At 39.4% G+C, this 19,883-nt stretch overlaps 1 protein-coding gene across 2 annotated transcripts in view; it reads right to left on the reverse strand.

Annotated features, from left to right (window-relative positions):
* Window positions 1-326: 326 nt before the first annotated feature.
* The window catches only part of LOC147141662 (receptor-type tyrosine-protein phosphatase gamma-like), a 458,048-nt gene continuing 438,491 nt past the window's right edge, over window positions 327-19,883 (reverse strand). For both annotated transcript variants that reach the window (XM_086039819.1, XM_086039820.1), the window contains 10 exons: window positions 18,871-19,046; window positions 17,127-17,262; window positions 16,618-16,764; window positions 14,381-14,474; window positions 13,526-13,602; window positions 13,058-13,186; window positions 8,650-8,796; window positions 6,359-6,501; window positions 3,671-3,806; window positions 327-2,161 (listed from right to left, as the gene is read on the reverse strand). In XM_086039819.1, the coding sequence (XP_085895945.1) occupies window positions 2,018-2,161; window positions 3,671-3,806; window positions 6,359-6,501; window positions 8,650-8,796; window positions 13,058-13,186; window positions 13,526-13,602; window positions 14,381-14,474; window positions 16,618-16,764; window positions 17,127-17,262; window positions 18,871-19,046 (1,329 nt within the window). In that variant the 3' untranslated portion in view covers window positions 327-2,017. The remainder of the gene's footprint in view (window positions 2,162-3,670; window positions 3,807-6,358; window positions 6,502-8,649; window positions 8,797-13,057; window positions 13,187-13,525; window positions 13,603-14,380; window positions 14,475-16,617; window positions 16,765-17,126; window positions 17,263-18,870; window positions 19,047-19,883) is intronic.

Consider the following 19,883-nt stretch of genomic DNA (forward strand, 5'->3'; position numbering starts at 1 on the left):
AATAGCTGTTAGGTAGATCATATAGGTAAAAATGGGTAAGACAGATGTTTTGCTGTCAGAAATAAAATCACACTGAAAAAGATTGGGTTGATTAAATGAAAAATAAAAAAAATCATGATTCCAAAAAAAAGGGTAAATTATCTGCAGTTCACATAATGTGTATAGTTCTAAAAAATAAGAAGTGATAAATGTTTTTTGGGGGGTAAATTGTAACCATCTGTATGATCTTGGTAGAGATTAATCAAATATTTACGATTTTTATAGGACTCCTAAATCCTCACCTTTTAAATTTGTACTACATATATGGCAAAAAACATGAAACCATATACAATCAAGAACCCATTTTAATTCTAGTACTGTATATCCAAGTTACCATAAAATATCAACCTGACCAAGAAGAAGTTCTTTGACTTGGTTCATTGACAACAAACAATGTACAAAGTAAACATGTAATAAATATTGTACAAATTACTTACTTCCTCTTCTAATTTTGGAAATACTATACAGGGAGGGGTCCTGGGTGTATGACGGTGTTCCTTTCCATTAGGTACGTAACTCAGAATGCCATGGTCTTCCACTAAACTACACTAATACAGTAAAGTCGTAATTACAGTAAACCATGGTATGGAAAAATACAGCCAGATTCATAAATAATAAAATGGAAAAACAGCAAGGAGAGCAGTAATTAAGTGTGCCTTTTACGGAGCTGTAGAAATAGGTCATTGCGCTGTCTATAACTTCAAAATGTCGTGCCAGTAATCCGAGGACAGCAGATAAACTCAATCACACAAAAAAATTAAGATTGAGAACTCTCTCAAAAGAATGTAAAAGAAAAGAACTAATATCTTATCTGTTTCTCCATTAGTAGTTTATGCACTAATGAAACGGGACAGACATCAATTCAATTGGTAAAAAGAAATTCTGGTATTTTAACATCTCGTCCCTATCTGGACACAAAAAGAGGTCTGATGATCGATAATAGATAACACTGAGAATCACACCCTGTTTTGGTTTTCTTCAACCTGTTGCATAGAACTTGCTGAGTACTGTATATGTCCCCTTGCATATCATCAAGTGTCCATCCAATAGCAAGCTTTTTGACATGACCAATCGGTTTCGGAGACAATGTCCTTATTCCGTGCTTTCCTAGCAGAATGATATTAACGAGATGAGTAATAAGAGTGTTTAGGAGTACGTCAACTGTGACAACATAGCAGCATACACGCAAAATGAGAAGGAGGGCGGAGGAGTAGTGGCTGAGAATATACTGTATGCTTAAGTGCATACATACAGTGTGGTCATATATACAAAATCAGAAGGTGACCCACAAAATGATGTTGAAGTTCACAGTTGTAACACCACCTCATTACCACTTTGTTGTTACGTATTCTGACAAGAATGTGATCTTGTGAGAAATGTGAGCAAAAACAACAACAACAACAAAAAAAGAAATGCATTTGTAAAACAAGAGCTCTGTGGTAATAGGTGCGGATGTGTGGTAATGCGGTTGACCATAAGGGCGGGGACGAGGAGGTTATTGCAGTTGAACAGCATTTAGCCTCTGAGGTGAATTTGACCTCCTTCTTTAGCTCATTTCAATCCACTGGAAAGCGTCAAACAGAGCAATGTCCTTCGCAGAAGCAGGTGGTTTAGCAGGGAATGTCAAAACAATCAGCTTGGGCGAGCCACATGTGCGGGCTTCAGCATAGGCAGTAACATTGACATTACATAGTGCAAACAAGAAACGACAGAGTTGTGTACCTCATTGAACTTAAAAACGCAAGTGCAAACCCTTCAAGTGGAGGACATTAAGACGAAAAAAATAAATATCAAAATTTGTTGATATCAGTGTAAAAAAGTAATCAGGTGTTTTACTTTAACCAAGAGTCTGGCAAAAAGGCCTCAAAAAGTCTAATATTAGTTCTTTGACGGCTTACAAAGTTCAATGCCTCCTTCGAGCACATCAGGAGTCGAGGATGTTTGGAGAAACACAACATCCTCAGTCCAGTTCTGGGCTTCACACGAGCGATTCTCTACTTTCAGACTGGTCTGACTGATCAGACAAGGATGATAAGGTCCGGTTAATGTCCAGAGGTCCAAAGCTGGTCTCCTTGGTGTGGACAAGGCTGAGGAGGGCTTCATACAGGAACTGGTACTGATCCTGGTGGGCAGTTCACAAACAGGTATTGGGGAGATAACAAGACAATTAAGGAGAGGAGACACAGAGAAACAACAAAATATATCTACCGTATTTTCTGGACTATAAGCCACACCTTTATATAAGTTGTATCCACTCTATTTAAAAAAACCCAAAAAAAAAACGTATATAAGCCACACCGGGTTATAAGCCGCACCTATCTATGTTGAAAAATTTTATATTTACTGCATTTACAGAGCAATTTTGACCGTAAATCTACATGTATGTGCCTGAACAGATAGTTTCCTAATAGTGCCTTTTAACACGGCAGCAACTTTGCTGATTAAAATGGAACAGAACCAAGAGAAAATAACCAGTATTTATCTTCATTTCACTTCCTCTGCCGCCTCCAACGTCTCACCATAGATTAATTGGCGCTAAGTGTGCGTGCAGCAGCGCTGTTTCCTTCCTGGATAGCAAGATCAATGGCCTTCAACTTAAAACTTGCATCATACGAACTTCTTCTTGTGGCTTCTGTTGGATTTTGACCCAAATTTAATAACTGACCACACTCAATTTTGTCAGTTAACGTCCACCTTTTATTGCTCTACTTCCGCATAGCACCCAATGCAACGCCTAGTGCATAGAGCTCTCGCCTGTTGAACTCCTCCACCTGCAATCACATCCTGTTAATGGTGTCATCAATACATAACAGGTTACACGATGAAGGGGCGAGGATTTGAAAATAATTGTTTGTAATTTGTTGTCCGTGTTCTATCTACTAAAGAAAAAGTAGCGTATTCTACTTTGCATTGATTGCTTTCATAGTTTTGATTCTAATACCGGTTAGAGCGCCCCTAGCGGTGGAAGAAAAATCCACAGAATAGCAACACCTTTATATAAGCCGCATGGTTCAAAACCTAGGAAAAAAGTAGCGGCTTATAGTCCGGAAAATACGGTAATGTGCAATACTTAACACTTTCAACTCTCATTCAACTAAACAAAAACAAAAGATTTTCTTCCAAGATTTTGATTATTTCACATAAGGAGGAAACTTTTTTTTGCATCATCATCCATCTGACTGGTGTTTAAAATTGACATCTTACCATTGGCTTTCATTTTGTGGACCTGTCTTTTTGTCTACTTGCATAGAGAACAATCGTGTGTCATAATGCCCATTCAAATACAGACACAAAGTGTTGCATCATCCTGTATTCCCATATAGATGGAAGGGTTCTATGAAGACTAATGCAGTGTGTTGAGAGCCACCTTATTACTATCACCATACACTGCAGGTGGTGTCCACATGGAGAGGTACTGAAAAATGTCCAATTTTAGATTGGTTATTTTGGTATCTAGTAGGCTACAACTTTTGCCAGGGGGAAATAGAAGAAAGTGTATACAGTACCAACTGAACTATTCAACAATGCGATGCTTAAAATATCAGTTTATTCTGACTGTGAAACTTCCGTAATGTGTCTTTGCCAGAATGTGATGCTGGCAGTGGATCGTAACTTCATGAGTCAGGCTCACCATGTCTGTGAAGACTCCTGGCCTCATGAGGTTGATCATCTTGGCCACTTGATAGACATCGACAACACCCTCACTTTCCAGTTGCTGAGACAGTGTGGTGAGGGCACACAGCAAACCTGCCGATACTGCGCCAAACCTGACAACCGAATTCACAATACTAGAAGTAAGCGTTTGTCTCCACAGTATTTCCATGTACCTTCAGATATTTATTGAAAGAATATGGAAGGCATGAAGCTTTTTAAGGGTATTGAATATTCTACGGACGAAAAGGCAATAGAACATATTTTACTTTTAACTGAAAAATGAAATAATCTTGTAAATGTAAATCTGTCATTCTCCCATCAAACTCAGTGGGTATGAACTGGGTGGGACCAGTACGATAGCCGAGAGGGTTCTCAACAAAGGCAAATGCCAGCCTATGGTTGTGTTGTGGTGTTTTGCACTTGTTTTGCTCTGCGCTGGCCATTGTGCTGATCCCACCCAGACCCAGTTCGCTAGTTTGACGGGAGGATGACAGATTTACATTTAAAGCTGCATGTAGGTAACAGGACTGCCAAAAATATATTAAAATACATATTGAAATGAATGAATATATATTGAAATAAATACATGTTTTTAAATAAAAATTGCATTTTGGACATTTTGTTATTTTAAAGATGTAGTTATTTACCGGTATTTAAATTTGGGATTCTTGGTCCTCCATAATGAAGTCAAGAAATCAGATGTTGTACTGCAAACAAACCCGTAACATGTAAAAAAAAAACCTACAGTAGTAATATTTTCCTAAAGGCTTACATAATACAGTATAAAGACGCTAAACATGAAATAATCATTGAAACTTACTATGTTCTATCATGATTATGTAGGTCCAGTGCTAGTTCTGGAAGGCCCATCGCAACATGGTCGCCCTTTTGGACCATGTGACTGGCTTAAAAATAAATAAATAAATAAAAGGTTTTTGGAGTGGCCTAGTCAGAGTCTGGACTTGAATGTGATTGAAAAGGGTGTGGCATGGCCTAAAAAGGCAGTTCAACCCTCCAGTGTTTCTGAATTAGAGCAATTCTGCAAGGAAAAATAAGAAAATGAAAATATCTCGACAGAGATGTGTGAAAGACTCATTCCTAGTTATAGAAAATGCTTGATTTCAGCTGCTACTTAGGGAGTTATTAGGTTTAGGGTGTAATTACTGTACTTTCTCACACAGCGCCCCATAGCTTTGAATAGTTTTTTTTCCCCCTTAATGGAAAAAAAGTCACAATTTAAAAATTGCATTGTATGTTTACTTGGGTTATCTTGGTCTGATATTTACATTTGTTTTGTTATCATGAACATTTAAAGAGGAAATCAACCAAAACATTTTTTTTTAAAGAATATGTTCCCAGCAGGGCCACTAGTTGAAACACGGCATTGTGATTAATAGTGTGTTTGTGCAATATGAGTTAGTAAGCAGAATCCACCCGTTTTAAACCATCTCGGGGGGCGGCTATTTTGTCATTTCTGTCGACTGAAAATGACATCACAACTACCCAGTGCTCGGGGAACGACCAATCACAGCTCGCCTGTTTTCTAACGATGAGCGTGATTGATCGTTACCTGAGCCCTGGGTAGTTGTGATGTCATTTTCAGTCGACAGAATTGACAAAATGGCCGCCCCCAGAGATGGCTAAAAATGAGTGGTTTAACTCTTATTCCACAGACGCATATTTATGAGAATGCCTTGTTTCAATTAGTGGGCTTGCATAGAACATATTCTTGAAAAAAATATGTTTGGGTTGATTTCCCGTTTAAGTAGGGAAACGATGCAAAAAAATCCAATTAAAAGGGCAACGACTTATTCATGGTAAGATACCCTCATCTGCAGCTCAGCCAGGGAAAAAAAGCACTCACAGCTCAGTTTTCTCATGCGTTTTAAGTTAGTGAGTGAAAGCACATGAGGATGACAGCTGAGACTGGTGTGAGGATCCGTGGAGAACAGCGGGTAGCCTTCACCACGGGAGAGGTCTCCTCCTCTATTAACGGGACTGTCAGGCGAGTTGCAGAGAGCAACGCTAACAGCTCACGCCCGGCTAAATAATGAGCATGCAGTCAATTAGGGTGAGCTTTAATTGACAGTTTCTGAGGAGGCTACAAGCTGACTGCACCACAGAACCTGGATGAAACATTCAATTAGTCACTTCTCTTCCTAAAGGTGCAACACACACTTTATTATTTGTAATAAATAAACATGAGCAGAGTGTTGTTCAACAACACCAATGCTATAGATAATTTCATTATATCTAATTGGGCACTTTGCTCAGGCATTATCAGGGGGAAAAAAACAAGGGCTGTACAATTTGTACCCTTCCTTTTTAATTGCTGTCGACAGTGCCTGTGAGCTGGACGTTGGTACTGTTTGAGCACTGCCCCCAAACTAGTTGGTTAAGGTAACACTATGCTATGCTGAGCTTCTTAGTCTTTGTAGCTTCCGTTTAAATTGCTGATATTTTAATAGAAACATTGCCCAAGCTAAAGCAAATTATAAACAGCAGAAACATAGCACGGATGATCAAGTGTAAGCCTAAAACGTCTGAATTCTGAAAGCGTATTAAGCAAACTTCTTCCAGTTTGGGAAAACAATTTTTAAAAGATCTTTACAACATTTGACTGTTGATGTGATGATGGGATGAAGAGTAAAGGTATCAGACTGACTCATCGTGGATGATGGTTGGTCCGTCACGGATGGCTGCCTCTTCCTTGATGATGTCGATAAGCTCAAAGGTGCTGCTGATGGGCATGTCAGGATTTGGCCACCTGGGGCACTGAAAGTGTCGCACTTCTAATACGTAATCATCCTAGCAGTCAGACAAAGAGCGAGACAGCAAGAGAGAAAGAAATGTGTTAATGGACTAATAGCAAACTGTCTAATCTAATCCCCTTCAAAACCAAAGGGGAAGCCTTGGATGAAAAAAAAGATTGTGCGTGTGAGTGTGTGTATGTATATGTATATATATATATATATATATATATATATATATATATATATATATATATATATATATATATATATATATATTAGGGCTGTCAAAGGATTACAAATTTTAAACATTTTAATCGAGTTAATCACAGCTTAAAAAAATACCGGTAATTGATCGGTAATTTTTGTTGGAATGGAAAGACAAAAGACACAAGACGGATATGTACATTCAACATACTGTTCATATGTAATTTATTTTTTTATTACAAGAAGAAATCCTCATGAGATGAAAATTAAATTTTTTGAATTAAAATGATTAACATTCTTTCTTTAGTAGACAGTATTTTTATTCAATTCATCAGCAAACATTTCGAAAGATGAGGGCAGCTTTAAATCTCAGAAATGTGAATAGATTGGTTTGCCTCAGAGAATGAGGATGAGTAGAGAAGAGGGCTGTCTCGTTTTATGTTGATAAAGTGTCAGTTTAAAGAAGGAACACACGACGTGCTGATACCACCTCCAGTAAAGTACAGCATAACATATGAGCCAATCACTTCGTGTGCACTTCAGGGACCACTCGGAAAACATAAACTCTAAGAATATTACAAGGGCCACATATAAATGTGTACATTACACATTTTGTTTGCGCACATTTGAAATATTGCTGTCACTGTTCTGAGGCCCTTTTGCGTTTTTGTTTTTGTAGTGAATAAAAATACTGCCTACTACAGAAGGAATGTTAATAATTTTAATTTAAAAATTGTAATTTCGAACTCATGAGGATTTGTTGATGCAATGAAAAAAAAACATTACATATGAACAGTATATTGAATGTATACGGTATATCCGTCTTGTGTCCTTTATCTTTCCATTCCAACAACAATTTACAGAAGAATATGGCATATTTTGGAGATTTGGAGGAATTATTTTATTTTTTAATTTTTTTTATTTTTCTCCCCGTGCCTGCGTGGGTTTTCTCCGGGTACTCTGGTTTCCTCCCACATTCCAAAAACATGTATGGTAGGTTAATTGATCACTCTAAATTACCCCTAGGTGTGAACGTGAGTGCGGTTGTTTGTTTGTCTCTGTGTGCCCTGCGATTGGCTGGCAACCAGTTCAGGGTGTACCCCGCCTACTGCTAGATGAGAGCTGGGATAGTCTCCAGCACGCCCGCGACCCTTGCGAGGATAAGCGGTATAGATAATGGATGGATGGATTCATAGTTCATCATCAATCATTGGAAACTTCAATCTTGCTCCTCCCTCTCAACGAAAAGCAAAAAGCTTCACATAAAGTGCAACAAGATTAAATAAAACCCTCTACCTCCTGTATGCTAAATGCAAATATAAAGGGAGTGCTTGTATATTTTAACTGTAATTAAAAAATATTTTAGGAGTTTATTTCAGATTATATGAAAATTTTAATTATTGTCTTTTATGTACAGCACTTTATTACAGCTGTGTGTGTGGGGGGGGGGGTGGGTGTGTGTGGGCGTGTGTGTGTGTTTGTAAGTGTGCTTGAAATGAAGTTGAGTGCACAGGTTTTGGGTCGTTAAAATTCTAACTTCTCTCAGGTCATTAGTCCTCATTCACTAATAAATATATGGAGCTATTCTTACACTGCGCACAAGTTTAGCAATATGCAAAAAATTACCATCAAATTCATGATGACATATGCGCACTGGGCGATTTTCTTCTCACACCTGTGCGTATGACAGTGAATCAGAATTCAGGCTCTTGCCTGCAAGTTGCAATTGACAAAAACACGCCCCTATTTTCTATTTAAGTGTTACTGTATATACTCTAAATGTAGCTGAGTGGATCTATTAATATCTTTCTGCTAAAGTGAAATATAAGATTTCTTAAATAAGCTTGTAATATGCTTACTTGGTTATTTCACTCAAGTAGCACCCCTGCTGTTCAGTTTATGAGACAAAACACTATAGTTCACAATTGAACACAGCGTGTGAAGGTGAGCACACACACACATACACACATACACACAGATACGGGGGTATGCAAACAACCTGTGTAGCTTCCAGGATGAAGTCATGGATGCTGATCTGTTCCTCATTGGATAAGCAGAGTGTGTCCTGGCTGATGAGGGTGACAGTGAAACCTTCACAGTTCATGGCCTCCTCCCGACTGGGCCAATACACAAACTCATCCTCCGCCTGAAGGAGAAAATCACAATGTTCCCCCCATATTCATATATTTACTTCAGGAATGTATCCAGGTTGCCCAATAATTATAATATACTTTTGAGTGAAAACGATTGTATATGATCTCCACTTTCAGGGTTCAAGCAGTAATCGGCTTTCATTTACATTGCTCCTTTTTACCTCGCTCCTTTTTACCTTGCTCCTTTTTACCTCAAAAAGGACACTTAAAAGTGCTTTTAGTGCAACACATACGGTGCCATGGAGGGAAGGTTAATGTCTCATTCACACTGATGACATCCCAAGCATGATAAGCAACAGGACAGGAGTCCGTATCTCAACTCAAAGGATCAGTCAAAAATTCTCTGTTAGAAAAATACGACTGTTCGAAGACAATAAAAATATGTTGCTATAGCTTTTTTTTTCCATTTCAAGTCTTCTATTATGCACATTTCTAACATGTTGGGCAATATTTGTAATGAAGTAAACATTCATTTAAAAGTCAAGCTGTTCCAATGTGTTATAAAGTTTACTAAAATTATCTAATTTATTGGCGAGAGAAAGGAAAATGCAAATTCAAAGTGTTTGTCTGCGGTTAAAGGCCTCTAAAAAACAAAAACAAAACAAAACAAAACAATCCCTAGTAGCTTTTTGGACTACCAATGTTGATACATTACTTACATGCTTAGGTCTGAAATAAAGCTGTAATGTCAAAATGACAACTGATCATGTAAACTATTGTTTTGTTTTCATTCAATCCTATTATGGAATGATGTTATTGACTTTTAAATGGGTCATTCATGTGAAAATTGTGAAAAAGCGAAAGGTTATTATGAATCTTTGTATTTCACAAACACAATTACCAATAGTATAATTACTATTGTGCCCTGCGACTGGCTGGCGACCAGTTCGGGGTGTAGTCTGCCTTCGCCCATTGACGGCTGGGATAGGCTCCAGCAACTCCCCGCGACCCTATATAGGATAAGCGGTTTGGAAGATGACATGACATAATTACTATTGTTGTTGTTGCTATTATGCCAATTAATGATCATTGCTGGATAAGAAATTACTGCTTTTGTTCAAATATCATTCATATCATTTTTGCTTCATTACTTGGGTGCAGATATCCCTTAACAGGAGCTGCCATGCCTGCAAACGGCTCGCAACAAAGCCAGGGTTTACCTGCCTCTACCCATTCAACTACTTTACAATTAATCCGCCACCATTTGCAATCATAGACATTGGATGGATGGATACAGGATTGATGGAGCTACACTGCCCTCTACTGGTTGTATGGGTGAAATGAGAACAAAGAACAGCACTGTCCTTAATATTGAGTCAGGTGAAAACAAGCTGGCTGCTTTTGGGGCTGAAGTTGTTACTTTTGTCTCTTCAGCATAATTTTATGACTGTGCGTTTGCCACTAATTAGATCTGACATAGCCCTTTATAGAGCATGGAACAATTTAATTTCCTCCCTTTCTCCCTGCTAACCAACAAATACAAAAAATGCTAATAATGAACAACTTCTATATACTACTCCAATTCGCAAAGTTTGAAAAAAAAAATACAGCATTCATAACTTTCTTAAAGCGGAAGTCAACCCAAACATATTTTTTTCAAGAATATGTTCCCAATAGGCCCATTAGTTGAAACGCGGCATTCTGATTAATTTTTGCGTTTGTGGAATATAAATTAAAAAGCAAAATGCACTCATTTTTAGCCATCTGTGGGCGGCCATTTTGTCTTCTGTCGACTGAAAATGACATCACAACTGCTCACAACGACCAATCACAGCTGACCTGTTTTCTAAATCTGAACCTTGATTGGTCGTTGTGAGCAGTTGTGATGTCATTCTCAGTCGACAGAAGACAAAATGGCCGCCCGCATGGATGGCTACAAACGAGTGGATTAACACTTATTCCACAAACACAACATTTATCAGAATACCCTGTTTCAACTAGTGGGCCTGCATAGCAATTATTCTTGAAAAAAAAATGTTTGCGTTGACTTCTGCTTTAATCATGATCCTATTCTTAAAAAGGTTCATATCAAAAGATTTGTATCATCAGAAAGCTTGCTGAAACACAGAACCAAAAAATGAATGCATTGATTTTTAATCAATTCCGAATTTAACACTCCACACCTTGTTGAAATAGAAAGCAAGGAATAAATATATTTCAGCAAAGAAGCATTTGTATGTAATCCATGCCGGTCAAAGTTAGCTCAAGCAAGCCAGTGGTGATGTGTGTACCGGTAGGATAGTTTGGATGGTTGCTGTTCGTCAACTGCAAATTTGTGGAAATGTTTTAGATTTGTAATGTTAACTGCATCGATACCAAAACTTGTTGGGATTAATTTTTAACACAGTTTATCAGGTTGTGTGTGTGCGGGTGTACTGATGGATATATTTCTTTGGGTTTGTTGGGAAGGGAGGGCGGGTCTTATTTTTACGTTGTGTTTTGTACATATTTATTGGACACTTTGAGTAGCATTTTCATGTATGAAAAGTGCTATAGAAATAAATGTGATTGATTGGTTGATATCCCGTTCCAGGGTACTGTTCTGCTTTTGCGCAACAGCCACCAACAGACACAGCCTGGCGGATACACTCAGATACAGTACAGAAGCATATACAAGCATTTGAACAGAACCAGGCTAAACTTGACAAGTCTCCTTTTCATGTTTATTTAGGACATTAGTCAATTTTCAATTTCAGTTATTAGTGTTAAAATTATTACTAGTCTTTATAGAAATGACCGTAGTCTCAATATGTTGTATGTATTTATTGACGTTTTGTCAAAAGCTGATTCTTCATTATTTGTGCGTACGCATGGTCTGAGGATCTTCGAAACAGGTGGGCATTCCGTCTGACCAACGGACTGGTCTGTCTCCGTCACTGACGGATGCCCGTTTTGCTGACGTTAAGACAATAGACGGGAAATTAAAAAAAAAAAAAAAAGCACAGACGGATGCGGATTTTCGTCTGTCTGTGTAATCATCCGTAACCTGGTTAAGTCCGGAAAACTCACAGTCCATCATTGACGGACGCCTGTTTTGTTGACGAGAGACGGAAACGCCACCCAGACGGCATTGACTGTATATGTACAGCAGGTGGCAGTATGCACCAAAGAGGGAATCATGTGTTAGTCAGGCTGATACCAACAACCATTTAATGAGCTAAGAGGCAATAAAGTGGCTTTGAATACAGATACAGTTTTACAGCAATGTTCTTGTGAGTTAAGTTTTTACATTTCTATTTTTATTTTTGGAAAGAGTCGGGTTGGAGTTTGTGAAACGGTATTTTGAAGGCCCACAGTCCATGTCAGAAGGTGTCAGTAATGCACCGACCATTGTTTGCCAACTGCTAGAAGATCAAAGAAGAAGAAGTAGAGGAAGAAGAAAAAAAACATTCATTTATTGTAATGGCTACTTTATTTCATTTTTTACAAGGACTAGGAAGCATTTTAATCCAGCAGGATTGTACCTTTGGAAACAATGTGACACAGGAGTCTGGTTAAGGTAAGCAAAACGTGGTAAAACTTTAAAGTAAAACTTCAATAGATTGGCAAATAAGTGGATTGATAATTGACGGACTGACAGTCCATTGCCATTTACTGATGGAAGCGTGGTTAAAATAATGAGACTGACCGACAGAAGAAGTTTGGTTCGGCTTAAAAAAAAAAAAAGAAGAATTGACGGATGACGGACGGGTAGCTAGGCTGCTGACGGATGACGAATTATGGACCGGCAAACTTTAGTATAATGCCCACGTCTGCTTCTAAATATGTTCACAGAATACGCACAAGATGAAGTACGAAGATATGGATGAAGCATACAGTACGTTACATGCGTATGCACATTTTGTGCACAAATTAGCAGCGATGGACATTTTACTAAAATTTCCCGGTCCGTTTATTGCCTTCCGTCTGCAGCCGGGCTACCCTTCTGCCGTCCGTCTATGGGCCTTTTTGTCCGGCCGGACCAAATAGTAATCCCCTATAAACGGGCGTCCGTTAGCATTTCCGTCTACCAACTTCGACTAACTTCCACTCGAAGATTGTTGAAGGTTGTTGTTTTGTTACAATTGACCTAATATTGAAATATATTTTAATCCCCACACTCAAAATGAGTGTTTTAGCTTATCTTTTGTAAGGGCTTGCTCTCTAGTCAAGACAATAGGCTTAAAGCAGACCATCTGAACACACACCTCAGTTTGTATAACAAAACACTAGAAATAATTTTATGTGTATGTTTGTGTCTGTAATGCATCATACCAGTCCATGGTTGGCAGGCAGCATGACAATGATTTGTGCATTATGGTCCCAGATCATTCTCCAGAAATCTTTTGTGGTGTGGGGCAGAGGATGTTGGGTAATGATGAATTCATTACAACGGTAGTAACTCTGCAGGAGGTGGGGGGAAAATATATTTCAGAGGGAAACTAACACACATACATACACACACATGCATACACACCAGATGGTATAAATCAGACTCATTGGTAGCTAAGTTAAATAGCTGACTCTATAGGTTTCAAAGACATATCTGTACAGCGCCATTCAACCATTTTTTTCTATGCAACAATCTATTGTTATTTTCTTCTCTGTAAAATGTATCAGTGCAGGTATACACATTTATCATGAATACGCAAAATGTATTAAGTGTGCAACCACGTTGAGGGCGTGAATTTGCATGGGTGTGTTGTGTGAATGGAGAGATTGGGAAGAACAGGAAGTACTGACCATGATGTAAGAGGCGTTAATGTAATCGCTCCCCTTGATGCCAGGCAACGGTGCTAAGCTCACCCTTGCTTGTTCCGCTGTTCATTCAGACAGAAATGAAATGGGCCATAAAACAGATTGGCAATCAGAGTTTGGTTAAGCAGCACTGAAAATTAAGGTAAAATATAGGAAATCAACACTATGTGAAACTTAGCATGCCATAGTTTAAGAGACTTCGCTACCCCTCTGCATATTGAACTGTGCTCATTTGCAAACTAAATTAGATGAGGACGTGGATGTGGAAACATGTTTGAAAACTAAGACCTTGCAATTCAAAGGTCCTTTGACCATTCATTTAACGCATTTCTGGAGCTACTGACTCTTCAATACATCTTTACAAGGTTTGCATGCCTACATCTGAGCAGTTTATGATATTCTTTTGGATGTTCATCCCAACCTCTAGAACTTAGACGGGCAACTGGCGGCCCCCACGCATGTGGCCTGTGCCCGCATTTGAGAGTGGCTCTCGCTTCATTTCTCTGCAACTGAGAGCAACCACAGTGTGGACAGAAATCCTTTTTTATTTGCCAGCTAAAACATGCTGAGTGAGATGTATTTTGGTTTAAGACATTAATCTGTACTCTCTACAGTATCTCAGGATGCACTGCATTAACACTTAAGTCATGTATTCATTACATTCGGTGTACAAGTTCTGCTTTTCAGAAAAATCTAAGGCATTATGCAACGTAACCTAGTCTGTTATAGTCAATAGGATCTACCTTTGTTCAATATTACTGCCTGTAGCATTAAAAACTGGCACAGATTCCTGCTTCAGGCAATAAGTTGAATATCATTGAACCAAAATGCAAAACTTACATGGCACCACAGAAGATATTCTGTTTTTCTCTTTGTTGCACTCCTTCTGAGAACTGAAGCACTCCATGAATCTGGCATTGCACTGTGTAATCAGCTAAAACATAATGGAAGAAGTAGGGCATCGGCTTTTTAAAATTTCACACAACAGTGCAAAATAACAGTATTCAAAATAACAACATTCAAACCAACCGTATATCGTTCTGACAATGAAAAGACACACATACTTTTTTTCCATTCACCTCACTAAAACTACAGTAGTAGCATATTGTGTAATCTTGAGCGCTCAAAATGCCGTTCAGCATAAAATGCTCAATTTGCTCAAGTACGAAATGTTTTTGCACACAGTGTGCGTACACTTTTTGCAGATAAACATGTACAACATTACAATGCTTTCTAAGGTGGTAATTCAAAGTGTGTATTAATAAAATGCATAATACACTTAATAAACAAATTCATAAACAATAAAAGAGACATAATACACTTAATAAACAGCTTAATAAACAGTAACAATAAAAGAGACATACAGTAGCACAGGTAAGTTACGTAGTGCTTAAATCTTGACAAACAGTTTTTGTGTGTTTGGGACAATGAGTCACACTTTTTGTCATAGTTTTGCTGCTCCTGAGACCTCTACCCAAATCAAGTCAAGTCAAATTTATTTATACAGCCATTAATCAGAGAAAAGTCTCAAAGGGCTTCACATGCCCACATTTGGCAAATAATACTCAGGTGCGACTTGTACATATTAAAATTAGAGCTCGGACTCGCACACAAAATCCCCATTCCCTTGGGTGCATACGGAAATTAAATGAAAAGAAATAGAATAATAATAATAAGTACTTATGGCAACTAATGTGGTACCGTCTCCCCCGCTAGCTCACAACTTTATCATCCACCACAACAAGGATTTACTATTTACAGTACAGTACTAAAAGGCGCAATAACCACCCAGGATTCTACCTTCGGGCACAATGCGATGCGGGACTGTAGTTAAGGTAAGCCATTTTAAACTAAAAAGAAAACCTGTTTTTGCAGTTAGAAAAGCAGAAATTATGAATCACAAATGAAACTACTTGGCGGCACCGTGGCCGATTGGCTAGCACGCCCGCCTCACAGTTCAGAGGTCGTGGGTTCGATCCCAGCTCCGGCCTCCCTGTGTGGAGTTCGCATGCTCTCCCCGTGCCTGCGTGGGTTTTCTCCGGGTACTCCTGTTTCCTCCCACATTCCAAAAACATGCATGGTAAGTTGATTGGACTCTCTAAATTGCCCCTAGGTGTGATTGTGAGTGCGGATGTTTGTCTCTGTGTGCCCTGCAATTGGCTGGCCACCAATTCAGGGTGTCTACTGCCCGAAGACAGCTGGTATAGGCTCCAGCACGCCCCGCGACCCTTGTGAGGATAAGCGGTATCGATAATGGATGGATGGATGGATGAAACTAGTTTGCTGCCGTCAACACGATTCGGGAACAGAGATTTTGGGTGCAAGTCTGAGCTCTACTCATCTTGGTCTTTGTAAAATAAATTTCCCCCCAAAATGCAACTTAGTCCAGTGCGACTTTTTCTTCTTCTTTGTCATGCATTTTTTGACTGGTGCAAAAAAAAAAAAAAAAGAATAAATAAAATCCATGATTTGGGGGGAAAAAAAGACTCAAAGCACTTGTAAACATCTACAAAAAAATGTTAAAAAGTGCTCAGATCCTGTCAAGATGGCATCATTTCATTATACCCAATTTGGCTTAGCACACTCAGTCCATCTTGTCCAAATAGTCTTGACTGTAGTAAGTGGAAATGTCAACCACATTTTTTTCTGTTCCAAATTAAGTTGTAGGAAGAACAGGTCTGTAATGTTGGCAAAATAATTTTAATTTAATCAAAATTGTTTTGGTTTAAATTGTATTGACACTATTTCAGAGAACAAGTCAGATACCTGAGGTAGCTAATGTTAAATGTCATATTGGGAGGTCTCTTTTGTTTTTGAGTTCTTTTTGAGTTTTCTTATTGCTTATCTGTATTCTAGTTTTCTTTGGGTGAATGGGTTACTGCATGACCCTTTAATAATGTTAGGCTGGCAGATTATGTACATTTTGCATTAACTTAACAGTAATGACAGACGTATTTCGAGTGAATTAATGCACCTTGGAAGAAACAGCATTAGTATAAAATATTAATAACTACTTTATTTTAGACTAAATGTGCTATTTGAGTATACATATATGTAAAACTGATTTGTCCCTTCACCTTAAACTGTTTCTCCACACGTGACCGACCACTGTGTCCTGGTGTCATGATGGTGTTTGTGTAGTGATGAAGGCTGCTGGCTGCAACCTCAGTCTCCTTGCCCAAGATGGCTTCCACCAAGGCATCATGGATAAATATGTATTGTTCCTGGATCAGCCAAGCAAAATGTGATTACAATATCTCTATTTTGTCAATAAACAGCTTGGAAAATACAGAATCTCAATGTAAAAATATGCCAGTGGTTGAACAGAAACTACTTAAACATAGCGAAACATACTGTATGCATAAATATTCAGAATATAGTGTACATCTTCCAGCCAACAAAAACAGTTAAAGATGTCGTTTGCAATTCAAACAAGCGCTACAATGAAACAGTTGATGGATTTAAGTGCAACATATGCCAAATCTATAAATCTATACTATAAACAATGTGAATGTATTTTTGTCCAAATACGTATTGCACCCAAAATTTATTGCACATTTTGTCTAAAACAAAGAGACATACACACCTCTGTCTGTACTAAGTAGTTGCGCTGACCTCGTATGTGTTTGAGAAAGCCGAGTACGTTAACAGTGGACTTGTCGTTGATCTGCTTCAACATGCTGTCAATGACGATATACGTCCCTGTGCGACCCACTCCCGCACTGCAAAACAATACAACAGTGAGAAAAAGCAGGGGAAAACTAGTACAAAGGCAGGATAACCGTTTCAGTGAGTCGATTCACGTTTAATTGGCAAATATAAAAAAAAAAGAAGCTGTTTTTTGTTTCTTAATCTAACACAAAAACAAGCTCTACCATCTACACCATCAACATGGTCCTTAAGGGCGCATCTGTGAGTTTGTCCAACCAGTCTACATGTGTTTTGTAGAAACGGAGAAGGCGTCCGACCGTGTCCCTCGGGGAGTTCTGTGTGTGTGTGTGTGTGTGTGTGTGTGTGTTTTGGGGTATAGTGAGCGACAGGTACAAGACCCCACGATATGGGTAGTGCGGTCCCTGTACGACCGGTGTCAGATTTTGGTCCTCACTGTTGGCAGTAAATGGGATTCATTTCCAGTGAGGGTTGGACTCTGCCAAGGATGCCCTTTATCACCAATTGTGTTCATAACCTTTATGAACAGAATTTCTAAGATCAGCAGAGGCGTTGAGGGGTCCAGTTTGGTACCACAGTATTACAGCTGTTTTTTGCAGATTATGTTCTTCTATTGGCTTCATCAAGCCGCAATCTTCAACTCTCACTGGAGTGCTTCGCATCTGAGTGTCAAATGACTGGGATGAGAATCATCACTTCTAAATCTGAGATCATGGTGCTCAGCAGAGCTGGGCATTCCGCCTATGTGACGGACTGGTCCGTCTAGCTGCCTATAATGGACACTCATTTTGTATGGGGGTGGTGGAAGTTAGTGGAAGTTTGTAGACGGAAACACAAATGGAAGCCTGTTTAAAGTGATAGTTGGACTGGCCTATCGGGGATTACTATTTGTTCTGGCCGGACAAAAAGGCAGATAGACTGACGGTGGAAGGGTACCCCGGCTGCAGGTGTAAGGCGGAAGGTGATAACTGAGAACTTTTAGTAAAATGCCCAGCTCTGGTGCTCAGTTAGAAAACGCTGGCGTGGTCGGGAATGTGGTACTGCCCCAATTGGAGGAGTTCAAGTATCTTGGGGTCTGGTTCATGAGTGAGACAAGAATGGAGAGGGAGTTTCACAGGCTGACTCTGTACTGTTCTGTTGTGGTATAGAAGGAGCTGATATGAAAAGTGAAGCTCTCCATTTACCAGTCAACCTATGTCTCACCCTCACGTATGGTCATGACCCGTGGATTGTGACCAAAAGGATCATGGATACAAGCGGCCAAAATGATTTGACGTATTCATCTTGAGAAGCTCATCTGGTAGGGCTCAATTGCGAGCCGCTTCCATTCCACATCGAGAGGAACCTGATGAGGTGGCTCGGGCATCTGGTTAGGATGCCTCCTGGGTACTTCCCTGGTAAGGTGTGCCAGGCACATCGAACTTGGAAGAGGCTCCGGAGACGACCAAGGACTCATTGGAGAAACTTTGACTCCCAGTTGGGCCTGGGATCCACCCGGAAAAGTTAGGCGAAGTGGCTGGGAAGAGGGAAGTATGGGCTTCCCCGCTAAAGCCGCTCCCCTCGCGACCCGTGTGGAAGAGAATGGTTGCATGTTTGGATGAATGTATGGATGGATAGATGAAAAGTAAGTAACAGTACACAAAATGTACATCAGCTGTTACCTGCAATGGACAATCATTGGCCCCATATCAGGTGTTTGGGCAGCAGAGGACCGTCGAACAAACGTGAGGACAGGCATGGTATATTCAGGAACACCCATGTCGGGCCACTGCGTATAATGATACTGGAGCACGTTCCGCTCACTCTGGGCCCGTGTCTTTGTGTTCCCCTTTCCACCCTAGATGGTGAAACATAAGAGAAGAGAGGACATAAGGTTTTGTTGGCGACAAATGAGTAGGGATGGGTACCGAGCCCTGGTACTAAACTGGCCCCGGGGCAGAATTAAAAAAAAAAACGCAGTAACGAGAAGCTCCACCTTTAACGGTTCTTTTAACAGTCTTGGAGAAATTACTCAAATTAATTGTTGATTGATTTAGGCTCTATGAATGTTATTTTGCACCTTCTGCCTCTCTTATGTCGTCTCTAACAAACAATAAAATTCATATGTTCATCTAAGACACGTTAACAATCGGAGGAGGCGAGCCATCTCGCCCCACGGCTTCGCCACTCAGACACTCAATGCAGCCGTTGCACTAAGTAAAAGATTGGGTATTGTTGAGTTGAGTGGTTATGCCTGGAGACAGGAGAGGGATGGTACAATGACGTCGCATTGTCGCTGCTCAATGACCGTTGTCACAAGTGCAATCAATCAAGAATTTTTTTTAATTAAATAATGTAACTGTAGTTGAAAGACAAGTACATAAAAAAATATTTTTGTTTTGGTGTTTTTCAAAACAAAAAAATGGACAAATAAGAATACCCTTAAAGTGAACTCAAACATTTTTTTTTCCAGAATATGTTCTATGCAAGGCCACTAGTTGAAACAGGGCATTCTGACAAACATTGCATTTGTGGAATAAGTGTTAATCCACTTGTTGTTAGCCATCTGTGGGGGCGGCCATTTTGTCTTCTGTCGACTGAAAATGACATCACATCTGCTCACAACGACCAATCACGGCTCAGATTCACAAAACATGTCAGCTGCGATTGGTCATTCTGAGCAGTTGTGATGCTA

This window comes from Filicampus tigris, chromosome 9, assembly GCF_054856515.1.
Source record: "Filicampus tigris isolate MCC_2025a chromosome 9, RoL_Ftig_1.0, whole genome shotgun sequence".
Taxonomy (NCBI): domain Eukaryota; kingdom Metazoa; phylum Chordata; class Actinopteri; order Syngnathiformes; family Syngnathidae; genus Filicampus; species Filicampus tigris.